The 27,954-nt window shown below is 36.9% G+C and overlaps 1 protein-coding gene across 1 annotated transcript in view; it reads left to right on the forward strand.

Moving 5' to 3' along the window:
- Positions 1-27,115, forward strand: part of ADAMTS19 (ADAM metallopeptidase with thrombospondin type 1 motif 19) — a 128,114-nt gene extending 100,999 nt beyond the window's left edge. Inside the window, exons 18-23 of the mRNA XM_039724118.1 lie at positions 474-627; positions 3,358-3,493; positions 5,764-5,968; positions 7,873-8,025; positions 23,218-23,395; positions 25,894-27,115. Coding sequence (XP_039580052.1) covers positions 474-627; positions 3,358-3,493; positions 5,764-5,968; positions 7,873-8,025; positions 23,218-23,395; positions 25,894-26,045 — 978 coding nt within the window. The 3' untranslated portion in view covers positions 26,046-27,115. The remainder of the gene's footprint in view (positions 1-473; positions 628-3,357; positions 3,494-5,763; positions 5,969-7,872; positions 8,026-23,217; positions 23,396-25,893) is intronic.
- The last annotated feature ends 839 nt before the right edge of the window (positions 27,116-27,954 follow it).

Below are 27,954 nucleotides of genomic sequence, written 5' to 3' on the forward strand. Positions count from 1 at the left end.
GTCTCAGCATTTCTACAAATGTCATAAAAAGATGATGTGCCAAGTAAGGAGAGAAATTCAAATTAATTTCAGGTGGTTTTATGAAATTTCTGGCTGACTATAGAACAGCGTCACCATTTCAGAATTGCAATCACCAAGTTCTCTATGAAAAAGTCAAATTTTGGTGCATTTCAGTTAAATAGAGGAAAAGTTAATATGCACCATAAAGAAAAAGGCAGAGATGATGGCAAAGGATTTCACAATTCAAATCCTTCAAATTAAAGGAATTTTTTTAATAAACAAAATATTTTCTTCCATTGGCTTGATTTGGATACTGTAGTTAATTTCTTTTAGCAAATCCATTAGGATGGCTGAAATGCAATAGAGCATCAATAGCACTGTTGTGCTTTTCAAGATGATCTACTTGAAGCTTGGAGTTTGTCTTCCGTAGTGTCTGTGTATGTAGGAAGGATTTTCTTCTTTGTATCTTGCAGGTGCTGCTCTTCCACGACCAGAGCTATGGTTTACATTATGAATACACAATCCCATTGGATCCTCTCCCTGAAAATCAGAGCTCTAAAGTACCAGAGCCCCTTTTCATGTGGACACATTCTACCTGGGAAGACTGTGATGCTGTATGTGGAGGAGGTAAAATAAAATAAAAATGTACAAACACACACACACACATATATGAAAAATGAATATGTGTATACAATATGCATGTATATACGCAGTGTAAATGTGTGTATGCAATATGTAGTTATTTGTATAAACAGTGTGTTTACATATAATTACGATTCTGATGGTCAGTGTTGTCTATTTAACACTAACATTCTCATTGTGATTTGTATGTTTCCATACAATGTAGACGTACGTCAGTCTTATGCTTTCTGATTGCATTAAAAACACTGATAGCTCTAGAAAAAGATGCAAACTAAATATAAAAAGTAGCAAAAGATGGTAATGAAGGAACAAAATCTAGACTAACAAGCAAATTCAGGACACAGTTTCCAAGAAGAAATACAAGTGCGAGAGCTAGAACAAGAATAGAAAGTGCATTCCACTCTGAATTTGGATCTACTGAAGATAAATGATCTGTAAGAGACATTTCAAACCACAGAAAAGCTGAATCCCAGTCTCAGATCAAATAAGTACAGTTAGTAACATGAGTTGAGGATGATCCAGAAACATATGGAACAAATATTACAACAACAGATATTAGTATGCTGATGTGATATTTTTCCTGAGTTTATTAAACATAAAAAAGTGATTTTGGAAGAACAAAATATGATTCTGAAAACAAATATTGGAATATGAACAGTATTGATGTAAAAAAAGTCTTTCAAACTGTTTTCTAGAAGATGTTATTTAAAATTTTACTTACACTTAAGAAACACTTCAGATAGGGGTTTTTTTAAAAGAAATGCAGTGATGTGTTCATACTTTGTGCAGTTAGTCAGCGTGTGAACAATGTATTGACTTTTGATACCTGTCTTTCATGCTGACAACCTTGACAGTCGTGGTTGCTCTGATCAACAGTTCTGAAAACTGCTATGCACCTTGTGATTGAATAGGAAAGCCTGGAAATGCTTTTCCTTCTCATAACATCAGCATAAAGAACACAGTGTTCTAGCTCCTCTGACTGTGTGAACAATCCTGGTGTCATGAAAGATTGCTGTGGTTTCCATAAACATGCTTTTTGTGGTTTGGTAGGAAAGCTTCTTCCCTAGATGGTATTTTGTTCATGGTGCAAGTAGCATCTTCTGATTCTTAATAGTGCATCCCAGTTTACTTGTGAATTCACACTTTTTACAGTTTCCTGATGTATTTTTAGAATAATTTTAATGCTATTACAATCTGTCATTATTGTCCCAGATATTTCTAAATATTTCTATCATCTGCAGAAATCTTAAAATGCAGTATGTCAGTAATTTATTCTATATTAATGCTTAAATAAATATTTAAATGTTTTACTCTAATGCTTATCATTTTTTTCCTGTTGTAACTGGTCTTCATTTTATGTTATTGTCTAAAATAGCTGAGTTATTACAAAGTTCCCTAGAAGGTAAATATTCTGAAATACTACTGAAATATTTTTCTTACTTTAGACAAAACTGTTTTTACTTTTCTTTTACTTTCTGGCTTAAATATCAAGCAGTAATGAAATCAAAATACCGCAGCTTTTACCCTGTCCAACTATTTATGATTAAAATTTAACATCAATATTTTGATTAATCTAAATGAATAGTAATACAGTTATCAATAGTTTTGCTTAAATGCTCAAAGCGTGTGTCAGGACAAAACTGTTGATGAAGCCATGGAAGCCATGTGTTTTTATGCATGTTTGTATATGTAACTGGTCTGTGACCTCCTGTGTTGCAGAAAAGCTTTCTTTGCGTGGGAGAGAATATGAATACATAGATGTATATATAAATGCAGAAAGAATTGTCAAACATTTCAAACGCTGTGATATAATAGATTAGTTGCATGGGCTCTCACGTACACAAGCTGTGTAAAAATGTCAGAAGTGGTCATGCACATAATATGCATTTATAGCATAACTGCTCCATCCACAGGCTCATTTTTCACCTCTGGTGAGTGTTCATGCTTAAGCCTGCTCTGCTCCTGCACACAGCCTCTTTTCCAGTAAACTTTCAGGCAGAGTAAAAGTAACTCTAAGAACAAATAGTTCAAACTGAAATCCAGAATTCAAGAATTGCTAGTTTTCTAAAAATAAGACTCCAATCTAATTGCAAGTAACTGCTTGTGGTCAGTATTACGTTAAATTCTAATTTCTAACGCTTCCACGTTCAAGAGACACCAGGCTCCAGGTCACCATCAGGACAAGGACTCTGTACAGAGTATGCACTTGATCTCTGCAGCAGTACCCAGATTCCTAAATGGTTTTCTGACCTTGCAGATCAGGTCATCTGACCTCTTTAGTTCATGGGAAATAGTGCAGGCACTCTGTTGAAGGATGCATGTGCTGATTCCCTTTATGTGAATGCCAGCCACTATTTGTCATTTCTTTACTCATTTTATGTAGTAATTAACAACCATATTTGTAATTTTCTGCAAGCATTGCTCAGTGATGGAGTTGCAGTGGTTGAGAAAGAAAATTATTCCAGTGAGAGTGAGGGTTTGGCCCATAACTAATTGCAGGAGTAAGAGAAAAACTGTTGATGGTGGTGTGCAAAGACTAGGTTAGAAACTCACAATGTTCTGTACAAACTGTAGGATTTCTTTCAGATTCCCTGGTAGCTTTGATTTTTTTTCAGTTCTTTTAGCCAAACTGTGTATGAAATAGTTGTATCTGTGTCCTTAACAATTAGCATATTCTTGCTTTCCTCACAAACCTGCTTATTTTTATTTTTTTAGGTGAAAGAAAGACAACAGTCTCTTGCACAAAGATTATGAACAAGAATATCAGTCTTGTGGACAACAAGAAGTGCAAATATTTAACAAAACCTGAACCACAGATCCGCAAGTGCAATGAACAGCCCTGCCAGACAAGGTAATAATGATTTGGTTAAATTAAACTATAATATCTAGATGTAAAAGCCATGTAAAAGCAGTGGACTGCTTCTCACAATGAATGGCCAGTAGATACATTAATTCAAAACATTATAATGCAAAATGAAGGGAAAACAGAAATGCTGGAAATTGTTTCTCCTGAGTTTTAATGAAAGAGAGTCCATAAGCACCAAGCCTGAATAAATTCTTATCCAGTAAAACAGTTATTTCCTTTCCTCAGGAAGTATTCTTAAGACTGATCTGTGCCATAAAACTGAAATTTAAATGCTGTTTTTACAAAGACATAGATGGGATTTAATCCCATATTCTTAATTTATATGTTTTGGAGGGGTTTTTTTTGAAGCAAGGCTTCATGTCTTTAAAGGTCTTGATAAACTCTGGTACCCTAAATAGTAAATAAATAAATCAATCCCTGTTAAAGATTCTTTTTATGTTAATGCAACTTGAAGTATAGCGAGCCTGCCCCTCACTCTGCTCTTTCCTCTCACCCCATTAAAGTCCTTGTATGTGCTGAACTAGACTCTAGTGGTTGAATATTGCAGGAGGCAGGAGGCAGGTCCATGTGCAGCCTGTGCCAAGCAAAGCCACCCACCACCCACTGGTGTTCCTGCAGCTGAACTGGCAGCCTGCTCCTTGCACTGGCTGACCAGGTCAGCACAGTGGCCCATTTCAGAGTTATGCCACTTGGCAGCTAAAAATTATGTGTTGAGGAGGTCCTCAAGAATTGCACGTACTTTTTTGAAGCAAGTGAGAGCAAGTCCACACCTTTCAAGGGAGGGCAAAGCAGCTAGCAAGAGCTGGCTAGCATCCCCAGGAGTAAGCACTAGGATCAGTCTGCTGCAGTCATCTGGAGTACGGGTAGATGGCATTTTTAAACAAAACAATGCAAAATAAATTAAATGCAAATATTGTTGAAGAAAGAATGAGAAGACATAGCTTTCTTGGAAAGGATGAATACTGAAATTGATAAAATGTGAAGTATTATACATTTTAAGTAAGACAGAACTACTGACATTTGGTCTTCCCAAAAGAGGGCATTAACCTTTGGACGGATTATTTAAACTTCATTATATGCAGATTTGAGAATTTTGTTTTATTAGCACCACTCTTTACTTAATGAATAGTAATGGAATAATCTGATCTTTTTCTGAGGCATTGTCTACCATAAATATTTAGTATTCTGTGTTTTTTCTGGCTTATTAAGTGAAAATTTTAAAACTTTGCTAATACATACTCAGAGATGCTGTGCAGAGAAATGTAGAAAGATTTAATTATCCAATTTTTAAACACTGTAAGTGATGATTACAAAATATTACTAGCTTTCAACAGAAATGTTACCAAAGCATACACTTGCATAAGTACTTTCTTGCTATTGGCCTATGAAGAAATATCTTAAAGTCTATTTCATTGTCTTAACAGGTCATGATTTGTAAATTATATATCTGGACAGATAAGAAAAAAACCCTTAGTTAAGTGTTTTATGTTTTTGCTACAAATGCATGACAGAAGGTTGAAAAAATGTTATTAAATCTCAGTTTCCTAAAAACTCTCCTTGCAAACTAAGTCTCCTTGAAAACTCTTGTGTTGTCAGGAGACAGAACATCAGGGGCAGAACTGTTTGATTTTTTAAGGGCACATGGCCATAATCTGGATCTACAGAACATCTGGGGAAAATTATGTTCTAGAACGGTTGCTCTCTAGGTATGTGGTCTGTGCCAAGCTGCATCAGCCTTCTTTGCTGTTGTGATTTAAGCCATGCACCCCGTTAGGCCTCTACTCCAAAAGACATGAAGAATTTTGGGCTTTTGTGCTTTTTCCAGGGCAATGAGTCTTTCACATTTGAGTGATTCTTTCTTGCAACACAATATTTTCAAGGAATGCTGGACTTTATATGCTTGACATACACTTGACATTGATATATACACAGAGAATAACAGGCAGGCTGATCAGGGATCTGTCATCTTTATATATGCATTTTGGAAATTTTCTAATTGGGATTATAATTAGAGGAAAGTAGTTTGAAAACATAGGGGAAGTGTACTGGGGAAGGACTTTATATGTACATTAATACCATATGAAATGTAGTATATGTTAGATTCATAAATACTCCATTAGCAAAATAACAGTAAAAGGAGGCTGAAAATATGCAAGTGTGTCTTGGGTGTATACACTTAGAATAAGTGAATAAGCTATAATGGTATTTTTCCCCTCCTGATTTTGTATTACTACATTACCTGTGTTTCTTCGCAGATGGATGATGACAGAGTGGACACCATGTTCAAGGACATGTGGAAAAGGAACCCAGAACAGACAAGTAGCCTGCACACAGCAGCTCAGAAATGGGACCCTGATCAGAGCTAGGGAGAGGGATTGTCTGGGACCAAAGCCTGCTTCTGCACAGCGCTGTGAAGGCCAGGACTGCATGACTGTGTGGGAGGCCGGGGTCTGGTCTGAGGTGCTGCATTTGTTTATACACCAAATACTCCATTGTCGTTATTTGTGCCTTAGTATTCTTTGCAAATAAGGTTTTTTTCACCATCAAGTGGCAGTTTAGCCTAATGATTTTCAGAGTCCTCATGCAATGTTTTGGCAAAGGGTTCAGGGGCTAGGAAAACCTGCTGTGTAGAGCTACTGCATTTTATCTAGTTAATGTTGTGCAACAGTCTCTTCTGGCCAGTTCTCAAGCACATATAATCAAGTATGTCCTGTCTGTAGTAGTGGGTAACTAGGGGGAAATGGAATTAAGGCACCACTTACCAGCTACAAGACCTTGGGTTCAGAGTGGAAACATCTGGGATGTGCTTTTGTACCAAGGGATATTGATCAGCAGATGGATGATGCCATCCTGCTTCAGAGAGGCTTTGAGGGGAGCCTTTGGCAAAAAAAAGGCATCTTCTTCCCTTCCTCTTTCTTTGCTCTTTTTCCAAAGCAGCAGCAATAGGCAATTGGGCTTGTAAGTAACACAATTTCACATATGTTGCATCCTGAGGTATTGCTACAAAATGTAGTCATTGTTCAAAAAGCTTTATTAATTTAAGGTCTTTGAATGTGCTCGTCCATTTGGCTTTCTTCATCTTTGGTTTTTTCTAAAATTGACTGACCACGGAGGAAGAAAAGTATTGTTCTCACTGCCATCTGGACAAGATGAAAGGCTTAATTTGGAACTTCTCCTTTTATTGAAAGAGTAAAGGCAATTCCAATTGCATCCTACACTAGAAGCTGTGCTATGGATCCCTCTGTGATCAAAATACAGATAGCAGCTTCTGAATGCGGGTGCAGTCCCTTCTTTGAATTGCTCTACTCAGCAGAACTCTTTGATCCCCAAGCAAGAAAGAGCTAACAAATAGGGAATGTTTTCAAAGATAAAAAGCATATGCTAAGGTAGAGATAGGAGATGTAAATACCAGCAGTTTCTGGCATGGTACACAGTTTTATAATGTGAGAGCTGGTTGTGAGAAGAAAGACATCCATTTACAGAGATGAGTAAAAGAAATACACAGATTGCTTCGTCAGTTTGTTTTACTTCAGAGATGAGAAAAGAGAGAGCATGTTGTTGTTGGAAGCAATAAATACTTTTTGAAGAGCGAGGTATTTCCTGTGGCCATTCCTACTATCACCATTATGTAGGAAACTGACCATTACTGCTTCCTGTGGTTATAATCAGCTTGGCAGAGGAGAGTTTTGAACTGCAAGCAGTGGGATGATCAAAAGCAGTGATAATGTTTTGAGAAGGAAATGGCATCATTTTTGGCTCTGTAAGTGGGAATGGTGAAAAAACCCATAGATTAGGACCTTCTGAGCAACTTGAAAAGAGCTTTCACATGCTGACTATATAGTGACTTTGAATTTTCAAGTTCAGTCTGGATTCTTGCATAGTTTTGGAGTATTTACTTTTCCATTCTACATTTTTTCCTCCTCCCAAAAAAAGCTGTTGGACATGAACAGAGCTTTTCTTAAGTTGCTTCATATCTTATTCCTGTGGACATTGATTTTCTTTCACTGTATTTCCTTTCATTGGATGAAGAAAGATTGCCTGATATTTTTGGTGTAACATTTTGCATTCACTTAATCATAACTTCTTGGATATTTTCTTATTCAAAAGCCTATTCTGTCCTTAAGCAAGTAATTTTTTAAATCTAATTTTAGTAAAAATGAATCAATTATCATTCTGTCCCCTGAGGAATTTTTGTTCAGTTTTTATTTTTTAATAAATCTAGTGTTGATGCTATTGAAGGCTGGAAGTTAAGAGAACACTGAAGCTGTGAAATATTTATGCTGACCTGGCAGAAGTCATATAGAACGGGATGAAATGGGGTAAGTGAATTTTGTAGAAATCTGAAAAACCATTTTTTCCAACAGTGCTCTGTAAAGTGTGGTAAAGGAGTACGGCATCGGACTGTGAGGTGCACCAATCCACGCAAGAAATGTGTTTTGTCCACAAGACCTAAAGAAGCAGAGGACTGTGAGGACTATTCCAAATGCTATGTCTGGAGAATGGGAGATTGGTCTAAGGTGAGTAATCCTTGATACTAGTGGCTCCCAGCGTCACACATTTTGCAAGTTGAGTTTTTATCAAAAATGTAAAAATGTCCCAGCTGAAGGAACAAGAAGGCTATAAACAAAAAAAACCTAAACTGGTAGTCACAGTGGGCCTACAGTATAAATAAAAATCAGGAATATGAAGTAAATGTGAGATAAATCTTCAATACAATCCAAATTTGTATTATCTTACTGTGTCAGTAGGCAGGCAAGCAGCTTCATAAACTGCAGCCAGCTCCAAACTTACCATTCACATATTTTGTTGCTTTGTGTTTGCACACTTTATTTGTGGTTCCAGTAAAGTACACCCTCCAGCCTTATACAGTAGCACCTTTAGCCTCTTAAATTTCCACATAAACATTTTAGCATCTGGGAAGCATCTATTACTGTTTTTCTTTTATTATTTTTTTATTATTGTGGACACTCAACATAACTGTCATTACATTATTTCCTTGGCATATGTGTTCTGAGAGGTGGATAAGCATAGGCCAAACAGTAACAAACAATATTGGTTAGATCTGTGATTGGCCTTCAGTGATACAGTTTTGTAAAACCCAATACATGCTGAAATTCTGAAACTGAGCCTAGTCAAGGTTTTCTCATGCTGTATCACAGACCACACTGCAGCAGAAAGATTGTAATCTTTTTTTATTTCCTTTGTTTCTCTTCATAACTTTGCACACAACACTTTTACTTTCAGCACCTAACATTATTGCAGTATTTTTTAAATTTGCTTGTATGGAGAAGTATTTAATGTATTTTTAGTTGTCTTTCATGTGATGTAGGAGCTGGAAACAAGGACTAAAGCCAGCAGTGTATGGCTAGCCAGCCTTCCAAGAATTAGCTGCAAGTACTCTGTGAGTAACTAGCTACTTCAAAAGCACATAGTATAACCATTAATTTTTTTAAACAACAGAAGCAACTAACTTTCAGTAGCCGTATTACTTTTACAAGAAGATATGTTTGGCAATAACGTTTAGTATTTCCATTTCTCTACTACATAACTGCGGTTGAAACCTGCCTCATTTAGCACTAGCGCTAGTAGGAAGTAAACCATGGAGAAATGACCATCTGCTTTCTTAATTGAAGCAGTCATTCAAATTGGGGTTGCTGAGGCTGTGTGGGTATGCTGAGACAGTCACACTGTGTTCCCAGTGCCCTCTGGAGTGAAGAACTTTATCCTCTCAGTACTTTTCACAAACAAACATGTCATACATGAGTGTACAAAAACTTACATCTTCTTGTTTAAAATTTACTGGCAATTTTGTATTTCCTGGTCTCCTCCTACAGAGTCAAAGCTGTAACACTGTCACCTAAACTGCACTTTGAACTTCAAAATTAGGACACAAGGAATTATGGAATTGGCAAAATCTTTTGAACAGTTAACATACACTCTGACTGTGACTTGTGCAGCAGAGATTTTCAAAGATCTATACTAAAAAATAGATACCATGATTCCACTACAGAGATGCAAGTTCAATTTAAAATATATTTGGATGTCAATTTCTTTTCTCTGTTACTCTTCTGTTCCACTGAAGGAATACATAACAATATGAAGTCATGGCATACATGTTAATACAATATGAAGTCATGGCATACATGTTAATATGCCTACAATGGTGAGAACAAACAAAAAGCTCAGATAACTGTTAATCTTTCTCTCTGTTTCAAACCCAGAGGTTCAATGCAGCCTTCTGTATTTGCAGTTTTTACTCCTTAGGTTTGTTCTTGACATTGACAGAAATCTGTTCCTTTGAGCAGAGCCAAGTTCTCTCTAGCTAATGCCAAGACTTTACTTGAAAAATTTAGATGACGCTTCTCACATAGTGAAACAAGAGGCCTAATAGCTTACTCCCTTTTCTGTTTCCTTTGAACTCCTAAGACATAATTTTCAATTAAGCTTACATTGCATTATTACTGAAAAGATAACATGATTAATAATTATGGAGTGCTGTAATAAAGTTAATTTGTTTTATTGGTATAGTCACATAAAAATCCAACAAAACAGTTTTTGAGCTCTATGTTTTAACAATACCAAGATGAAAGAAAATGTGACCAAAATTCCAAGCTCCAATAGATCAATTATGGAGCTAGTAATCCTTCTAAAACTCAGTCTAAAAGCAGTCTGTACAACCTGGCCTGTGTGCAGCATTTAACTCTGTAATGGTGTTTAAGTCAGTCCACTGGGTCAGTATGCTAAAAATTGCTGTTTGTAACATCTCCCAGGCTCTGTGCCTGCCTTTGTGAGGAATATAGGTATGATGAGAAAGGAAAGAATAAAAGCTCAAACTGAGCTTCTGGAGGCAGCACCTAGCAACATTACCAATGACATTGTATATTTTCCCAGCAAATGCCATCCATGGCATATCCTACCTAACGATGTGTGAAGTACCTTCAAATGAGGAATGCTTACAGACCACAGCTATTCCAGCACCAGCTAGGGCAAGGTGTTGTTAGCAACAGTGTCCCTTGCTAAGCTGCCCACTGGCTACCCGTTTCAAAGCCATACAAGGACAGGATGATGCTCAGAGGCATTCATCACCTAAGTATAAACAGATAGGCTGAGGAGAGGTGAAATTAAATTCATGTGAACTGCATGTTTACACATCTGCACAGCTTACAAAAGAACACATCATTGTAGAAGTCATTCTCATTTCAGCAGCGTAGGGTGCTCAAAGGGCATGTCTATGGTACTTTATGTAGGAAAATGTGTTTATTTTTTTTCTGCTACTATCACACTTTTCAGACCATTGGCAGAATAAATGAAGCATGAGAAGCAGGATGAATTTTGGAACAGAGAGTAATTTGGAAAGTGGGTATTGAAAATGGTAATTTGAAACTTTAATATAATATTATATCATTCAGCAAGGAAAAATAGGATCAAAAGTCCAGACAACAAGCTAAAATTTAGGACCAGCAATTTGTAAGATATAGTATGTGTCTACAGGGGATCGGAGAAGATAATGTGGTGTAAGTTGTAATAAAGATTGGAAAAAAGATGCATTCTGTAGAAACTAAAGATGGAGCAGCAGCAGAATTTCAAAATAGTATCTGTGTGTTATACCAGAGATACTGAGGAGTCAAATATAACATCTGGGGTAGTGGTCCCAGTGGTTGGCATGCAGTTCATATTGTCTATAGCCTGAAGAAGCAAAAACATGAAGCAAAAGTTAATCTACTTTTTTTTTCCACTGAGTCTGGAAGGGCATCTGAGGCAACTGCTTAGTTTTTACACCAATGAATCCCAGAATGGGCTGGGATTCATGGCATATTCCAAATTATTTATTTCAGACACTACATGCAGTGCTCCCTAGAAGGTGTGTGTGTGTAGTCAGAGGAGGTCAAGTCTCCAGCTGTTAGGGACAGATTCACAGAGAGATCTACTGAGGGGTACACAATGCAGATGTCAGTGATAAGGATTGTTTGCCTTCTGCCCCAGTCAAAGATCGTGTATAAATGGAGAGAGGTAAATGCCCACAAACTTTTTTTACTAGCTATTCAAGGGCACGGGATGTTCAACCTTCATTTTGTGTGCTTAAATATTTAAATAGACTCTAAATTTACATAGCAAACAAACTCAACTGATCTCCTCCAATTTAAAAAAATAGGATTATATTAATATTATGATTTTACTGACAAGGGACTTAGCCTTGGGTTTTTTCCTTGGATCCCCCTCCAAAATTATTAGTCTCTTATAGATTCTTGGAATAGTGCTGGCCATGAGTCAAAATATAACACTATCAGTAGATGTATGGACAAAGCAATTATGCAATGTGAAATAATAGAAGTTATAATATAATCAAGTCAGTAGTTCTCCCATGGTGGTGGGAGAACTATATAATCAAATAAATAATGAAAAGAAAAAGAAAGAAAGAAAAAAATTAAATCCACCCCGTAATACATACTCTGGTTTTCCCTCTGTGTCCTAGGAGAGGGTCTTAAGCAGAAGTTACCCCCATTATACATTACCTTTTATGTTTCCATCAAGAGTGGACAAGTTTGTTCCCAAAATGACCTTAACAAGGAGTACGAGATGGTGTAGTGCATAAAGAAGGGTGCATGTGCAGAAAACCAACCCTCATAGCCTGGAAGATGGCAGCATGTAGTGAGGCAAATGCTGCCCCGTGTTTAGCTGTGTCTGTACAACCACAGTCTTGCCACACAATGTACAGCGTGCTGCACAGTGCCACCTGAAGGAGCAGTGTGGGCAAGAAGGAGGTTCACTTACACAGCCACTCTTGTGTCTCTGACACTGTCTGACAGAGAAAGAAAAGGGTAATGCTGATGCATTATTCAGCAATTGAACAAAATTGTTTTGGACTCTGATGATTTTAAAAAGTAGTTTCCATGGAAGGAGGTTGAGAGGTCTTCTGTAGAGATACAAATCTGTAGTGAAAAGATTGACTTCTAAGTCACATTCATAAACCTGAACAGTTAGATGAAGTCTAGGAATTCCAAAAGAAATGAGATCTGAAATATTCTTGAACAAGCTAGGGTTTTTTACTCCCTGGTAGCAGAAGTAAAATGATAAAAATACTGCTAAAATAGATTATTGACAACATTATAAATAAATTTTGTTTTATTTTAATTTTTAATTGCCCAGCAATATTTCAGAATGAAATATTGTTGCTATTAGTATGAAGCCATTGACTTTGAATCTTTAGGAAGCTCTGTAAATTTTCTACATGCTGGTTCCCACAAAATATACTGTGGTTCTACCAAGAGAATGAAACCTTTGCTGTAAGCAAAGCAGTGGAGCTGCTTTTGTACCAGATGTAGGCGCCCTTTGAAATTGATCAGTTTGATTGACTGGATGTAGTGATCCCTGGGAAGGCCAGATGAAGGAGAAAATCTATGTCATGCACCACATGTCATATTCCACTAATGCAGAAGTTATGGAGAGTAGCATTCACAGTTTTCCATCACCTCCTTCACTGCTAATATCTTCCATAGTACAGACTACCCAAGCAGATAAAAATTTCCAAAGTTTGCTGCTTTTGAGTTTTACAGTGTCAGGCCGTGCATTACTGGTGCAGGGCAGTCTGCAGGGCAGTGCACACATATGCATATAAAATACATAATAAGTGAAGGAAGCCATTCTTGGGAATTGCTGAAGAGAAGTAATGTCCTTTATATGCTATGTGCTTTTCCTGAAATGCCTGCCAGTTTTTGTTGAGGACACTGGGATCTTTGAACAGTGGATTTTCTGGAAGGCTGATATGAATTTTCAGCAGTTAGATGAATGGTCTAGTGCTCAGACTTGGTGAATTAGGCATTCTTTTGCCTGGTGTATCTCCATATCTAAGGTCATCTAGCTTTTTCCAAATTTTTGCTCAGTATCTGTGACTCTGTCATCTGCCATGCATAACTCTTACAACTGATTAATTTGGGTTCTGTTAAAATTTATGTAATCCATTTTTTCTTGTGGGACCTAGCAGATTTTTATTGGATTTTTTTTATTATTTCATGTTTCTGTTATCCTGTATTTCATGCAGCTAAAGAACATAATGCCTCATTCTTGTGGGTAAACTTGATATTCCATGAAATTCTTGTTTTATCTCAAAATATTTATTGTTTGGTTTTCATTATTTTGTTTTAATCTATGGTTTTGTCACTTTTTGCTGTTTTCTCGTCTATTTGACAAGGCAAAAGATGAAAATACTTAAAAAATGTAAGAAATAACTGAATCTTGAAAAATTCTTTTGAAATAGTTTTTTCAGAGGCTGCCTTGAGCAGAGCAACCATGAAAAAATAGAGTTTTCAGTCTTCAAAGCAGTAAGGACAGGGAACAACAGAACTGCCACCTTGTACTTGCAGAGGGCAGATTTTGGCTTGTTTAGAAGACTGATTGACTGAGTTACTTCAGATGCAATCCTGAATGGCACAGGAGTCCAGGAAGGCTAGTCATTCTTCAAGAAAGAAATCTTAAAGGTGCAAGAGTTGTCTGTCCCCTTGTGCTGAAAGATGAGCTGACTGCCTTGTTTGAACAGAGAGCTTTTTTTCCACTTGGGTGGAAAAAAGAGTTTATGATCTTTGGAAGATGGGGCAGACAATTTAGAAGCTCTACAAGGATGTTGTGAGGTTATGCAGGAAGAAAATTAGAAGGGTCCAGGCCCAGCTAGAGTTTAGTCATCCTACTGCCAGAAAAGACAGCAAAAAATGCATCTATAAATGTATGTGCAACAAAAAAGGAGGGCTGAGGAGAATCTCCATCCTTTATTGGAATGCAAAGGACAACATAGTGACAAAGGATGAATAAAAGGCTGAGGTGCTTTTTATGTTCTTTACCTCGGTCTTTAGTATTATGACCAGTTGTTCTGCAGGTGCCCAGCCCCCTGAGATGAAAGACAGGGATGGGAAATACAACCAAGCCCTCATAATGGAAAGGATAAATGGTCAGTGACCTGCTCCATCACTTAGACAACTCTGTGAGGGATCCACATGAGGATAGTCTGGAAGCTGGAAGAAGGATCCAGGGAACTACAGGCCTGTCAACTTTACCTCAGTGCTGGGGAAGGTCAGGAGCTGATCATCCTGAGCAACATCATACAGCATGTGCTGAACCTGCGTGATCTGGCCCACTCAGTATATGGGTTTATTAAAGGCAGTTTTTTACTAACCTGATCTTCTTCTAGACAGGGTTATCCACCTAGTGGATGAAAAAAAAGCTATGGACATTGTTTACCTGGGCCTAAGCCTTTGACACTGTCTCCCGTAGCATTCTCCTGGAAAAGCTGGCAGCCTATGGCTTGGACAAGTGCTCTCTTTGCCGAGTTAAGAGCGATCTGTGTGGCTGGACCCAGAGAGAAGTGGTGGTAAGAGGTACTCCCTGGAGCCTAGTGTAGGGCCAGTCCTGTTTGACATCTTTATTGATGATCTGGACAGGGGGATCAAGTGCACCCTCAGAAAGTCCACAGACAACAGCAGTTTGCATGGGAATGTTGACTTGCTGAAGGTAGAAAAGCTGTGCAAAGGGATCAGACATGCTGAATTTGTGGGCTGAGGCCAGTGGTAAGAGTTTCCACAAGGCCAACTGGTGGATTGTGTACTTGGATCACAACAACCCCAGGCAGTGCTCCAGGCTAGGGCAGAGTGTCTGGAAAGCTGTCTGGCTGAAAATGACCCGGGGGTGCTGGTCAACAGTGAGTGGACATGAGCCAGCTGTGCCCAGGTGGCTGAGAAGGCTGATGGCATCCTGGTCTGTGGCAGCAATAGTGTGGCTAGCAGGGCCAGGGCATTGATCATCCTCCTGTGCTTGGCACTGCTGAGGCTGTTGAGGTTTGAGCCCTCCACTGTAAAAAGATATGGAAGTGTTGGAGCGTGTCTAGAGAAGGGCAAGAGAGGTGAAAGGTCTGGAGTACAAGTCCTGTGAAGAGTGGCTGAGGGGGCTGGGGCTGTTTAACCTGGAGGAAATGAGGCACAGGGTAGACCTTTTCTCTCTCTCTGCAACTCTCTCCGAGGTTGTAGTGAGGTGGGTTCGGTCTCCTCTCCTGAGGAGACCGAATGAGAGGAAATGGCCTCAAGATGAGCCAGCAGAGGCTCAGATTGAATATTAGGGAAAAGATCCTCAGCAAAAGGGTTATCAAGCAATAGAACAGACTGCCCAGGCAAATAGTGGAGTTGCCACGTAATTGCGTTACTTAGGGATATGGTTTAATAATGGACTTGGCAGTGCTGAGTTAATGGTTTGCCTCAACAATCGTAAAGGTCTTTTCCGGCTTAACTGATTCTATGATTTTATTCTTGTGTTTCAGCTAAATAAAAGTCCTATGAGTTCAGTTTCCTTGTAAATTCATAGGTTTTTTATGTTTTGGTTTTTTTAATATCTTTCATAGCCATTTATGTGAGTCACTTGCTATTTCAGATTTCATTATTTAAAATTTGGTAGATAGAGTGATTGGAAGTAAAGTCATTATCAGAAAAGAATTTTCATTTATCCAACCTACTGGAAAAACTTTAAAGTGCTACATAGAGTGATGATATTTAAAGGACAGTGCTTAATTATATGTTGAACAGAAGAGCTTTTTGACATATGATTCTTTGATTTCTGAAAAGTAAATAGATAAAATAGAAAATTTTAAAAGAAAGAATTTTCTTGGAGTTTCTCATTTGAAATTTCCTTTGTGTCCTTAGTGGGTTCTGTGACCTGTCTTTTCATTGGAAATACTGTAATCCTTTAATTACTTCTTTGTGCTGTTGAACTATGATTTTCCATGCAAGCTTTACTACTGAGCATCAGGCTAGCATTGTCATGTATGGTAATATAATTATATAGTCAAAGGCTAATATTTCAAATTAATTTTAAGTATTTGTTTTCATTATTCCAGAATAGCATTCTCAACTAATTTAATCAGAAGGATAAAGGTAATTATGTAATGAAATCTAACTGTTTGCAGATTCTTGTTTGGATGTGTGATAGTCCTAATGAATGGACGGTCATCTCCTGCCAAAATACCATGCAATGAAATCTCAGATATGAAAGTTGGAAATGTAATAATGTCTTGTTTATTGCTAAGCACTAGTGGCCGTAATATATGCATTTGTGAGTCAGCACAGGCAGGCATTTGGGACAACCACAAATCCACAGCTAAAATTTATTTCTGTTTCCTCGCTAAAAGAGGATCCCTGCAGCAGTGCCCAGGCAAAGGTGCACAAACAAGGCTAAAATCTGTAAAATCCACCAGTGTTATGATGTCAAATACTATTTAGCAGTGTGTCTAAAGTCCTAAATAATAATAAATAATTATTTCAGGTATATTTAAATTGCCTTAAAACTTGGATGTGTTTTTGTATTAAATATAGATTTATAGAAAGTATAACTACAAAATTTAAAATGGTGTGTACATACATCTGGAGCATATAGAGGAACTTGGCTTTCTGTTATGGTATCATAGGATTGTCCATGCTTTGATATAGGTCATTCATGATGAGAGAAAAATGGTGATACCTTCCCTGATATCAGGGGGAAATGGTAGCCTGTAATAGAGTTTCAGGTGTTTTATGGATTTGGACTTCAGGTTGTCTCTAACAGAACAAATTTGTGTCATTGGAATAATCCAAGTTTTTAAACCGTTAAGTTGATGATTGTGTTTCATTAACTCACCTAAGAAAGAAATTGGGCATTGGAGCCTGGGTTTCACATGGAGACAAAGAATACTCCACTTTCAAACTGAGTCCAGAGAGCCCATTCAGATTCAAGCCTATCCAACCCCTCTATTGATTCAGAGTAGATAGGCAATGATATTCTAAAGAATAGATACATACTGACCTAGAAAAAAAATAATTTCCTTTTGTAATCAGCTCATGAACTTTCAATTGCTTCTTTTCTTGATACCAAAGGCAGTTTTGCCTCCTCTGCCAAACAACCAAATTGTTCTCCATGGGGCCTTAAAAAGGATTCAGGGAAAAAAAAAAAAAAAAGAAAAAAAAAGAAAAGAAAGGTTCAAAATCTTGAGATGAGGTGATGAGGATTTCCTCCATGGGAACCCTATCTCTAGTTTATCAAGGGAACTGGAGCTCTGTCTGTCTTAATTTAAAATCTTATCTCTTTTGGAATCTTATATCTTCTTACCCTGGAATAAAGAGCTATGAAGAAAAAAACTGAGGGGCAGTGGGCAGAAGAAGGAGAAAAAGAGGACTATAAGGTAAATCAATAGGCATAACTCAGACCTGCTAAACTTAGAAAAGACCAATAGCAGATACTTTTTTAGCTAAACTTAGCACAAGTTCTGAATTTTAAATCTGGCATACTGAGGTGTTGGGTGTGTCAGAAATGAGGGAGGCAGAAAGACCTTCCTGGAAATTATGCATGTGAGAACTCAGACTCCATCTTATGCTTGTATCTGTCTGTCCCTGGTTTTGCTACACTATTCAGAAATGCCTTTATAACAAAAAAAAAAAAAAAAAAGACTTCTATAAACTGCAAATTATTTGCTTGACTTAATCTTTAAGAATATTGGCAAACTCAGTACAAAGCCTTTGCTGAAAAAAAAAAATGCACCACATTATCTACTACCTACCTTCAAATGCAAGCTTCATAAAAGACAAAACAGAAGAAGATTTTGCAAGTGTGTAAGCAAATGTGAATCCTGCTGCTAAAGTCTGATTGCTTACTATTCTTGTTTCACACTCACTTCATGAAAAGGTTGAAACCGCTTAAAAGCTGGAACTGATGAACCTATACATAAATGATTAGGAATGCTCTGCTAATAATTTCCAGTAAAACTCATCACTGAGTGTCCTTAGAGGCACGCCAGCCTGCTTTGAATGCTACTTAGACTTGTAAAACCTTTTATTGAGCAGTCCACTTATTCTCAAAAATAAATTGTCCAAGTCAATTCTGTTAATACTGTCACAGATTGGCTTTTTCATTGTGGATTGTATCAGCCTCTTCAGCGATTGCCTGTTGTCTTGGCAGAAAGACACATTTTGACTGTTACTGTCTGCCAGTGACAATTTTTCCCTTAATTTAGGAATTCCTACTTCTCATAAAGGCCAGCTGGAAGCAGCTAACACATTACAGCAACTTCCTCAGCTGTTGGCCTTGGGAATATGTATTCTCTCCAGAATATATATCTTTGGCGGGAACAGAAAGAAGGAATCTTGGGTAGCGGGTGTGCATGCCAAGTGTAAGAATTGTTATATCTAACACCTAGGTTTCTGTCCTCGAAATTATATCTAAAAGAAGTTCAAAAGTTGGACAAAATTCAAACAGGGTAGTAAGATTTTTTTAAGAAAAAAAGATTTTTTTAAAAAATAGGTGTTGACTATCTTTACACAGGATTTTTTTGTAAACTTTAACAAGAATGTTTTACATGTCTTGCTGCTTGAATAGTTTTACAGTACCTTTAGGACTGTGTCCAAGATGCACAGATTAACAGCCACATAAAAAAAGCCCTCTGGCTGTGTACTAGAACATTTAGTCTAAACCTACAAATATGGTTGTCCTACAGGAACTTTTTGCTAATCAGCTACATGGCCTTAAAGTGTAGGTCATCTGAATAGTGAGAAGTAAAATGTAATTAACCTCTACAAAAATAGAGTACTGCATGTGCAAGACTGACATGTGGGGAGATAGAGTGGGTAGGAAGAAGAACTATAGAAATGTATTCTTCATTCACTAATAATAAAAGCTGTGGGTTGGAATTAACCCAAAACCTGCTGAATTAATGAAAATTCTACATATTGGTTGGGAGTGGGCATTTTCTGTAAATCATATATATATATATATATATATATTTACATATATATATATGTAAATCACATATATAGATATATATGTGTGTGTATATATATGCACAAAAATTTATTTCTGATTAAATTCACTGATTAATGTGTAAAAGTGAAAATATTTTTATTTCTTTGAATTTGAAAGCTTTGTTAAGAGTTTTAAATGTGTAAAGTCCAGAAGTATACAGAATCTATACAACTTCAACTACATACCATAAGCGCTACCTAAAATGTGACAGCTGCATATCCAGTCAAAGGTATTTACATCAGATTGAATATTTGCAGTGAGGGAAATCCAAAGGTGAGGTAAGTTTGGCAGGTAGTTTTGGAAGAGTCTGCTTCAGCTTGAATGTACACATACATGTACAGTAAAATGAGTGTCAAAATGAAGGTTGGAGCTGTTGCTCAGAAGGTTCATCTGACTGATCTGCAGAAGTTGAGGTGTCTCCTAGTAAAGCCAGAACAAGTCCGTGTCTTTTCAGGATAAAGAAGGAAAATACGAGTTACTTTTATTCTCCAAAATCCAGTGTCTGTTCTCAGTTACAGCAACAGTTGGCTGATGTGTTTGCAAGACAAACTCACATTTAAGACATGGACATCATGGACACAGAAACTTCACTATTTGTCTGTGTAGCTAGCAAGTGCACTGCTAAATGCCTGATGCTTTCTCTATTTCATACTATTTTAAATATATAGGCTAATATAGCTGATAGTTATATGAGCTTTTGTGGTAATTTTTTTTCTGGCTTCCAGTCAGTAGAATTCTTAATTTCAAAGTCAGACACCACCACTGCTGCTGCTGTGTGAACATAGAAGAGCACAGCATGCTTATCAGATCCCTCACTGATTTTAAAACCCTCGGTGTTTGGAAAAATCTTGCTTTACTTGCATGTTGACGAGCTTGGGTTTAAAAGTTTTGGATTGCAAATCACTGGAGTAGCCCTGCTTCTTCTTGATGTTCCACAAGCATCTTACAAGACTTAGTAAGTTCCCATTTTTAAAAAAATAAAAATAAGTGCACTGTTAAAATTTAGTACATTTCTGTGAAAATAAAAGAACACAGAGCACAAATTTCTCTATCTCCTGCTTTGCCACGCATTTCCTGTATGAACTGAGACATTTAATTTAATCATCCTTTGATGTCAGTTTCTAAAATTGTGATATTAATAGGCAGGTCAAGAAAGACTAATGGTCTTGATCTCTACATGTTGGGATGGAAAACGACATTGTAATGCTTCATAACACTGGAATATCTCACCAAGCGCAGACTCAGTTATTTAAAGGATATTAATTCACCAGGAAAGATTTTAATGCCAAAATGTTGCCAGATTCTGCATGGAAATTCAGACCTAAACACTGATTAGCTGAGAAATTTGTCTGTTTGTTGCTTGTTGTGTCAGTTGCAGTCACAACAAACTTTCAAGCCAGAGCTCATTTGATGTAGAAAAGATGTGACTCTTGCCAGAGTGCTCTTCACAAAGGCACCTGCCTACATTAATTGTTTGGCATTACCAATTAGCAGATAAACCATTGGAACCCATTTTGTTTGCAAAAGACTAGTCTTTTGCAAATCCCATTTTCCCCTCCAGTATTCCCAGTGGCTGGATTGCACCTACTTACTTTAGGATGACCTAAGGGCAAAGAAATTATTTTTTGAGATCTTATGTACCAGGTCCACCTGTCCATGTCCTCCTTCTCTGCAGTGGACTAAAGGAGGTACCACACACTTGCACATACTCTAACTTTGGCTGATAAACATACAAATCTTTGAAGGAAAAAAAATGTAATACTGCATGCAATATTACTGTAAATTAAGATCACCATGATAACATTTAAAGATTATCTTCCTTTAGTAGAGATTTTCAACATACTAGCTTCATCATATCACCTTCACTTTCCTTTTACTCTCACATTTGTTTTCTCTTTATGTTGTAGTTTTAGTTTTGTCCTTTTTTTTCACCTTTTTAAATTTTACTTTTCCATTGTCTCAGTTTTAACTTCATTAAAATATTCCAAAAATAAATATCTCTGAAACTAGGATGAGAGGAATTTAAGGAGTGGTCAGAATTTCAGCAAGATAAAAATCTGTATTCCATCTGCTATTGGGGATAAAATTCATGTCGATACATGTGTGATTTTACGTGTTGACCATGTGCATAATGTTGTCTGTTATAGGAACTCAGATTATTTTCCGCTGCAAAAGAAAAGGCAGAGAATTCAAGAAGGGGAATTCTGTTGAGATACTTTTCTCATGCAATTTTACAGCAGTATACTAGATTTTATGGTATACTTTGAAAATAATTCAGTACTGATTTCCCTCCTGTAAACCATATATTTGTTCATGTGTTAAACTGTGGTTGATACTGAATAGACAACTGTGTATTCATAATTTAATATCTTTACATGTCTTGGTTCATGGAAGCTGTATCTGATTAACTCAGCAAGATACAGTTCTGTATTGGCTCACTGAGAACAGGAGCAAAATCAAGTCCACTTGCTGCCTCTGTAGAATGCCAGTGTTTGATTTCATGTGATTACAAGTTCAGTCCCTTGTGAAAACTTCCAAGTGTATATCCTAGTCCCTTGTAATCACTTGGAGTCTTACAGTCCAAAAGACAGGCGTCTCCCTTCTCTTGATGCACATATTGGGGCACAAGGCCTCTATTTCCCATTTAGCATGTGTAAATCTTTCTTCCACATAGGCTTTTAAAATGTCACTTAAATGCACGTAGATAACCAAACCAAAGGATAAAGACTTATTTAGTGTTCCACATAGTCAAAGTTTATTAATCCTTTGAAGAAAACTATAGTTCTCCATCTCGAGACAGGATGGCTGGGAAACATTTTTTGTTATAGCACCTCCTTCTTGTCTTTCTGATTTCAGTTTTTTTTTTTTTCAGCTGCTTCTTGAAGCCTCTCAAGAAAATATATTCTGAATATTTATGTAATAAAAAATATTTAGAAAAACATTTTTAGGATTGCAGCCTAAGCTCTTAAATTATTCATTACAAGAAACTGATTAGTATTTGAAGATGTTCTATACAGAAAATTTCTGTAAAAATTGGTGAAATTTCTGGGTTCTTGAGTCAAAATCATTAGAGGCTAGGATGAAATTCTAATATGTAATTTTTAATAGATTTGTAGTTAAAACAATAGCATGTGAGTCAAATGGACAGAAAAGTAATTCATGTCCTATGAAATTTTGTTCACAAAAAGTCAGAAAAGGCAAAAGCATATTTTGGTTTGGTTTTTGTTTTGTTTGTTTGGAATAGGTTTTGTAAGCATCTGTGCAGCACTGTCCAAGTTTTCACTCTAATATATTATGTTACTGTGATAGAAGTAAAATGTTACCATTGTTAGAGTGCTCAGTTGTTTTCTTTTCTTACCTCATTCTCTGTGGCAACAAGATGTCAAGATGGATTAAAGGCCTGGCATCGTGTCTCACACTGTGTTTTATTTGTGAGACACGTGAAAACATGAAGATGTGATGCAAAGACAGGAGGCATTAATTATGCTCAGCAGAAAGAGCGTTTTTGCTGTGGTTAACTAATGACTTTATTAAAAATTCTTCTCTCTGCTAGTGTCTGTGACTGTTTTTACCATCACTGTAATCTCTAATAAGAGTAAATTTGTATATAGATACAAGAGACTAACTTTTGCTTCCTCCAGGCACATTGCTGTATTTGAGTTTCATCACAGGCTCTGCAAAATGGACTTGGATAGCAATAGGATGCTGGAGTGAGTCCTTCAATTAGTACTGTTAATTAATTTGTACTTTTTAAATTGATTTTCATTTAGCTAATGGAATAGAATTCAAAAATCTTGGAATGCTGACATCTGAAGAAGCAGCCACTCACTTCACATGGACCGGGAATTCATGTTCATGATTACCAGCAAAAATACCTTTACAATGAATGTGTCTTCTGTGTGTTCCAGTGCTCTGTCACCTGTGGCAAAGGAATGCAGTCTCGAGTCATCCAGTGCATGCACAAGATCACGGGAAGGCATGGCAATGAATGCTTTTCTTCAGAAAAGCCTGCAGCCTACAGACCCTGTCATCTCCATCCCTGCAATGAGAAAATTAATGTTAATACAATAACATCACCCAGGTTAGGTAAGCAGTCAAAGATGAAAAATCTCTTTTCAGAGCTTTCTCTCCATACAGTAATGATGATCCCAGTTTAAAAACAGAAGTCAGGAGTTATTAAGGAGATTTAAATTCTATGCGGAGACTGATCTTCCTGTCTCAGGTTTTGAGTATGTACATCAGAGACTGTAACTGATGTACATACTCAAATGGTGAAGGGTTTTGTTATTCAAGGAAGGACCTTATTATGAGACTCTATGATATTAAGGGAACAAAATGTCCCATATGAAAATATATTTATATTAGAGACACTATAAACATATATGCTTTTATATATATTCACCCAATTTTATCAAATCTTTCTAAAGTAAGAAAATACCTTCTTTTCTATTTAAAAATGTTTCAAACTGTGTTCTCTTGGTATTTGTGAAATCAAGGAGGCCCTTATTTGTTCTTTAAATACAAACAGCTTTTCCACATGTCTTTAGTTCAAATCTACATCTATGCCTGATGTATTAGGATGTGTGAAGGAAAATTTCTTTGAATGAATAGATTTTCTGTACCTGGCAGAACTCAGGTCTATTCTGTTCTTAAAGAAATTATGTCATTATATAACTACAGAACTGTTAATTCTGGTAGTTTTTGTTTCCCAGTGCCTGGTTCATGATGATTACCATTATTTCCCCTAATAATTTGTCTGCATCTTGAGCATGATGAGAATATTCAAAGGCTTGTTCTAAGACAGCACACCCCCTCTGGCTGATTTTCCAGAGTCCTTGTTAAGATAAATCCTCCTGTCCAATAGATTATTCCCATACGGAAAACAAGTCAGGCATTTCAGACTGTGTGCAATAGTTCTTTTAAGACAGTGAAGCTTATTTCTCTTTGAGGTTTTTAACCTTTGAACATTTCTGCACCGTATTCATTGTTGCAATTTGCTCTTGCTTATGGTCCTCTCCTTGCTGTTTCACCATTTGAATGTTCCTCCCCTTTGTACTTTATCCTTTTTTGTTCAGCTGGTCACTCAGAAGCAAGATGCCATCTCCCCATCATTGATGATTTTCCTCTGGTGAAGTTATATAAACAGCTTTGTGTCACAGAGTCAAGTGAATCAGAGTAACACAAAAAAAATACAGTGTCAATTAAAATTTGACTTAATGTGAAGTGCAAAAAAAAAAGATAGGGCTATGCTGTCACACAGAATCACAAAATAACTAGGTTGGAAGAGACCTTAAAGATCATCAAGTCCAACCCATGCCCTAAACACCTTAACTAGAACCATGACACCGAGTGCCATACCCAGTCTTTTTTTGAACACATCCAGGGATGGTGACTCCACCACCTTCCCAGGCATGCCATTCCAATATTTTATCACTCTTTCTATGAAAACCTTCTTTCTAATATCCAACCTGTGTTTCCCCTGTTGCAGCTTAAGACTGTTTTCTCTCGTTCTGACATTTGTTGCCTGGAGAAAGAGACTAACCCCACCTGGCTACAGCCACCTTTCAGGAAGTTGTAGAGGGTGATAAGGTCACCTCTGAGTCTCCTTTTCCCCAGGCCAAACACCCCCAGCTCCCTCAGTCCCTCCTCACAGGCCTTGTGTTCCAAGCCCCTCACCAGCCTCGTTGCCTCCTCCGGACGTGCACAAGTGTCTCAGGGTCCTTCCCAAAGTGAGGGGCCAGAACTGGACACAGCACTCAAGGTGTGACCTCACCAGTGCTCAGCAGAGGGGGAAGGATGAGCTCTCTGGACCTGCTGGCCACATTGTCCTCATGGCATGGATTATTTAGGACTGATATTAGTAATCTACAAATCAATGTCATCCAGCATGGAGTCAGAATCCAATCCAGTAGAAACCTTAACGTCTCTTGAAATACATAATGGAATGCTTCTCTTCAATATACTAATAATTTTGGCTTCCAGTTCCATTCATATCATACAGTAGAGATTTTTTGAATTGGGGATAGGGCTAGTGAAAGCTGATGAGGATTGTGCCACCACCTCTTTTACAAATTTCTCTTCTGTTAGCATAGGAGATTAATTCAAATCTGAGATTGACTTCTTTTTTCAGTGTTTGTGATGGGTTTTGGACAACATCTTGTTCTTGCGCCCTGTTTTTTACTGGGTTCCCATTTTAATTCCATGAATGTACTACGTATGCCAGTATTTAGTTACACTTGATATGTATAACTAAGTGTGAAGTGTTCCAACTTCAGTGACACAGTCCTTCTGTGGTAAGCTGTGAGCTCCACTTACTCATGAGAAGACAGTCGCATGACATTAAACTAATTAAGTTTGATGCAACTTAATCCAATTTGTAAATAAAGCTGGCCTTAAAATTTTTTATTTGAATATATTGACAACAGGAGGACAAGGGGAATTCATTCTTTCGTTAAATATCTACATCTAGAACCCTTTCTCTTTCCCAGATACACTTCTTATGTCCTTGTCTCTTTTGGTACATGGTTCTTCACTAGTAAAGGCAACAGTAATGTATATTTGATTTCGCTGTTGTTGTTTCACAGCTGCTTTGACATTCAAGTGCCTAGGAGACCAGTGGCCTGTGTACTGCAGAGTGATAAGAGAGAAGAACCTCTGTCAAGACATGAGGTGGTATCAGCGATGCTGTGAGACATGCAGGGACTTTTATGCGCAAAAAATGCAACAAAAGAGCTGACCTCTGTCAGGCTGGCTGGCTCTCAGCTCTTTGCAATCTTTTTATTTATAGACACACACACCCACACAGGCTTTTTCAGACCAAATATTATCAGATGACATATAATTTAATCAAATTAATTTATTTTTGCCTGTCAGACATCCTTAATGGTTTTGGTTAAGCAGCCAACATGTTTTATCTTCTGACATTTTCATAATTAATTTTTATATGAACAATTTTGGATACATTTATCAGAATTTTTAAAAAATAGTAACAAGTATTTTAAATGTTTATTTTCAGTAATGTCATCTGTTGCAAAAAAAAAAAGTCATGTTATCTTGAATTTATTTTAATTTAGCTGAATAGTTTTGTTGTATATGGAAATAAAGTTCTTTTTAATTTTATTATATTTTTGGCATTTGGAGTCAGAATGAACTCGTGTTTTTTGCAACAGATGTCAAAATGAACAAGCTAACATTATTAAACAGGTTATTACAGAATGTATTGTGAAATTAGTTCATTTGATTTAGAAACATACTGAAGGGGATATTCTACTGTAACTTATATTATAAACAAGAAAATTAAAATAGCTAAGTAGAGATTTTGATCATTCTCATGGACACATACTTGAACACAAGTATTAAATCAATGAAACACTGTAGAGATTTACACTGAATCACTGTTGCACTGTTTGAGGTAGTGTAGAGAAATGCAGTCCTAGAACTTGTACCATCCTATGAATCCACGTCTGTAGTGTTTTAACATGTCACTTAATTTTTTAAAGTTTTGAAACAAAAAACCCATGCCCCTATATACCTCTGTGTGTCCTTTTGCAGATTTACAAATGGAAGAGTCCTTTCTCCTGCCACTTGTATGGATTAATCTGTTAAACATTCTCAGTTCTCTGTTAATAATTTAGAAAATAGCATTGTAATACTACTTTAGTTTTATCTTTAACTAATGAAAAAGTCTTTATAAAAATTAAATGTTTTACAGATTTGTGAAACATTATGAAACAGCTAAGATTTTCCTTATGAGAAAATATTGTACATGATTCACATGATTTTTACGTTTTCAATAAAAAGTAAAGCTCCTTTTGCTGTTTGAATTTTTCTTTTTTTTGTATGCCTGGGTCTGGTAGATTAATCCATCGAGCCCTGCATTGCAGCAGGTACAGCTACAGTATGAGTGCCTTCTGCCTCTTGACTTAGGCACCATTCTGCAGCTGCAGACAGACATGTCACTCTGTGAGCCTCGATAGATAGATAGATAGATAGATAGATAGATAGATAGATAGATAGATAGATAGATAGATAGATATGGAAAGTTGAGAAGAGCAAGGTAACATTCTGTGGAGAGGCAGGCATTTATCTCAGGTGAGTCCTGTAACTGCTGAACTTGGCAAGTGGATAGCAGCAGGTCTTCTGCCCTCATTTTGTGATGCAAGTCTTTACGTATGTTCTTAAAACATGTAGGAGAGCAAATCCTGAAGGTAAGACAGCTGGAGAAATAAGCCAGAAAGGCATATTTTCTACTCAAAACAAAAAGTGAATGCAGCTTTATTTGATTTTTTTTTTTAAAACTTCTCTTCAAAGACTCTAGTGTATAGATGTGATACACAGTTTCCAGAGACAGATAACCACAGATACCCACAGACAACAAACTGCAGCCCCCAGTCAGGACTGTGATTCTGTCCAGGAAGAATACTTAGATGCAGTCTTAACTACCATTGAAATCAACATTTGTGTTTTAAATAGCTGTACTATCAAAATCTTTAGTTTGGCATCTTACTGCTCTGCATTTGAAAACTGCAACTTTAATGAGGTGCTTGTGTATGATTTTAAATAAAATACCTTCTGATTTTAAAAAGTAAAAAAAGAAAGAAAAATAATGTTGACATCATGGAATGTTATATTTTGTATAATTTAAA

The sequence above is a fragment of the Passer montanus genome, unplaced genomic scaffold (genome assembly GCF_014805655.1).
Source record: "Passer montanus isolate IOZ18808 unplaced genomic scaffold, ASM1480565v1 scaffold52, whole genome shotgun sequence".
Classification (NCBI taxonomy): domain Eukaryota; kingdom Metazoa; phylum Chordata; class Aves; order Passeriformes; family Passeridae; genus Passer; species Passer montanus.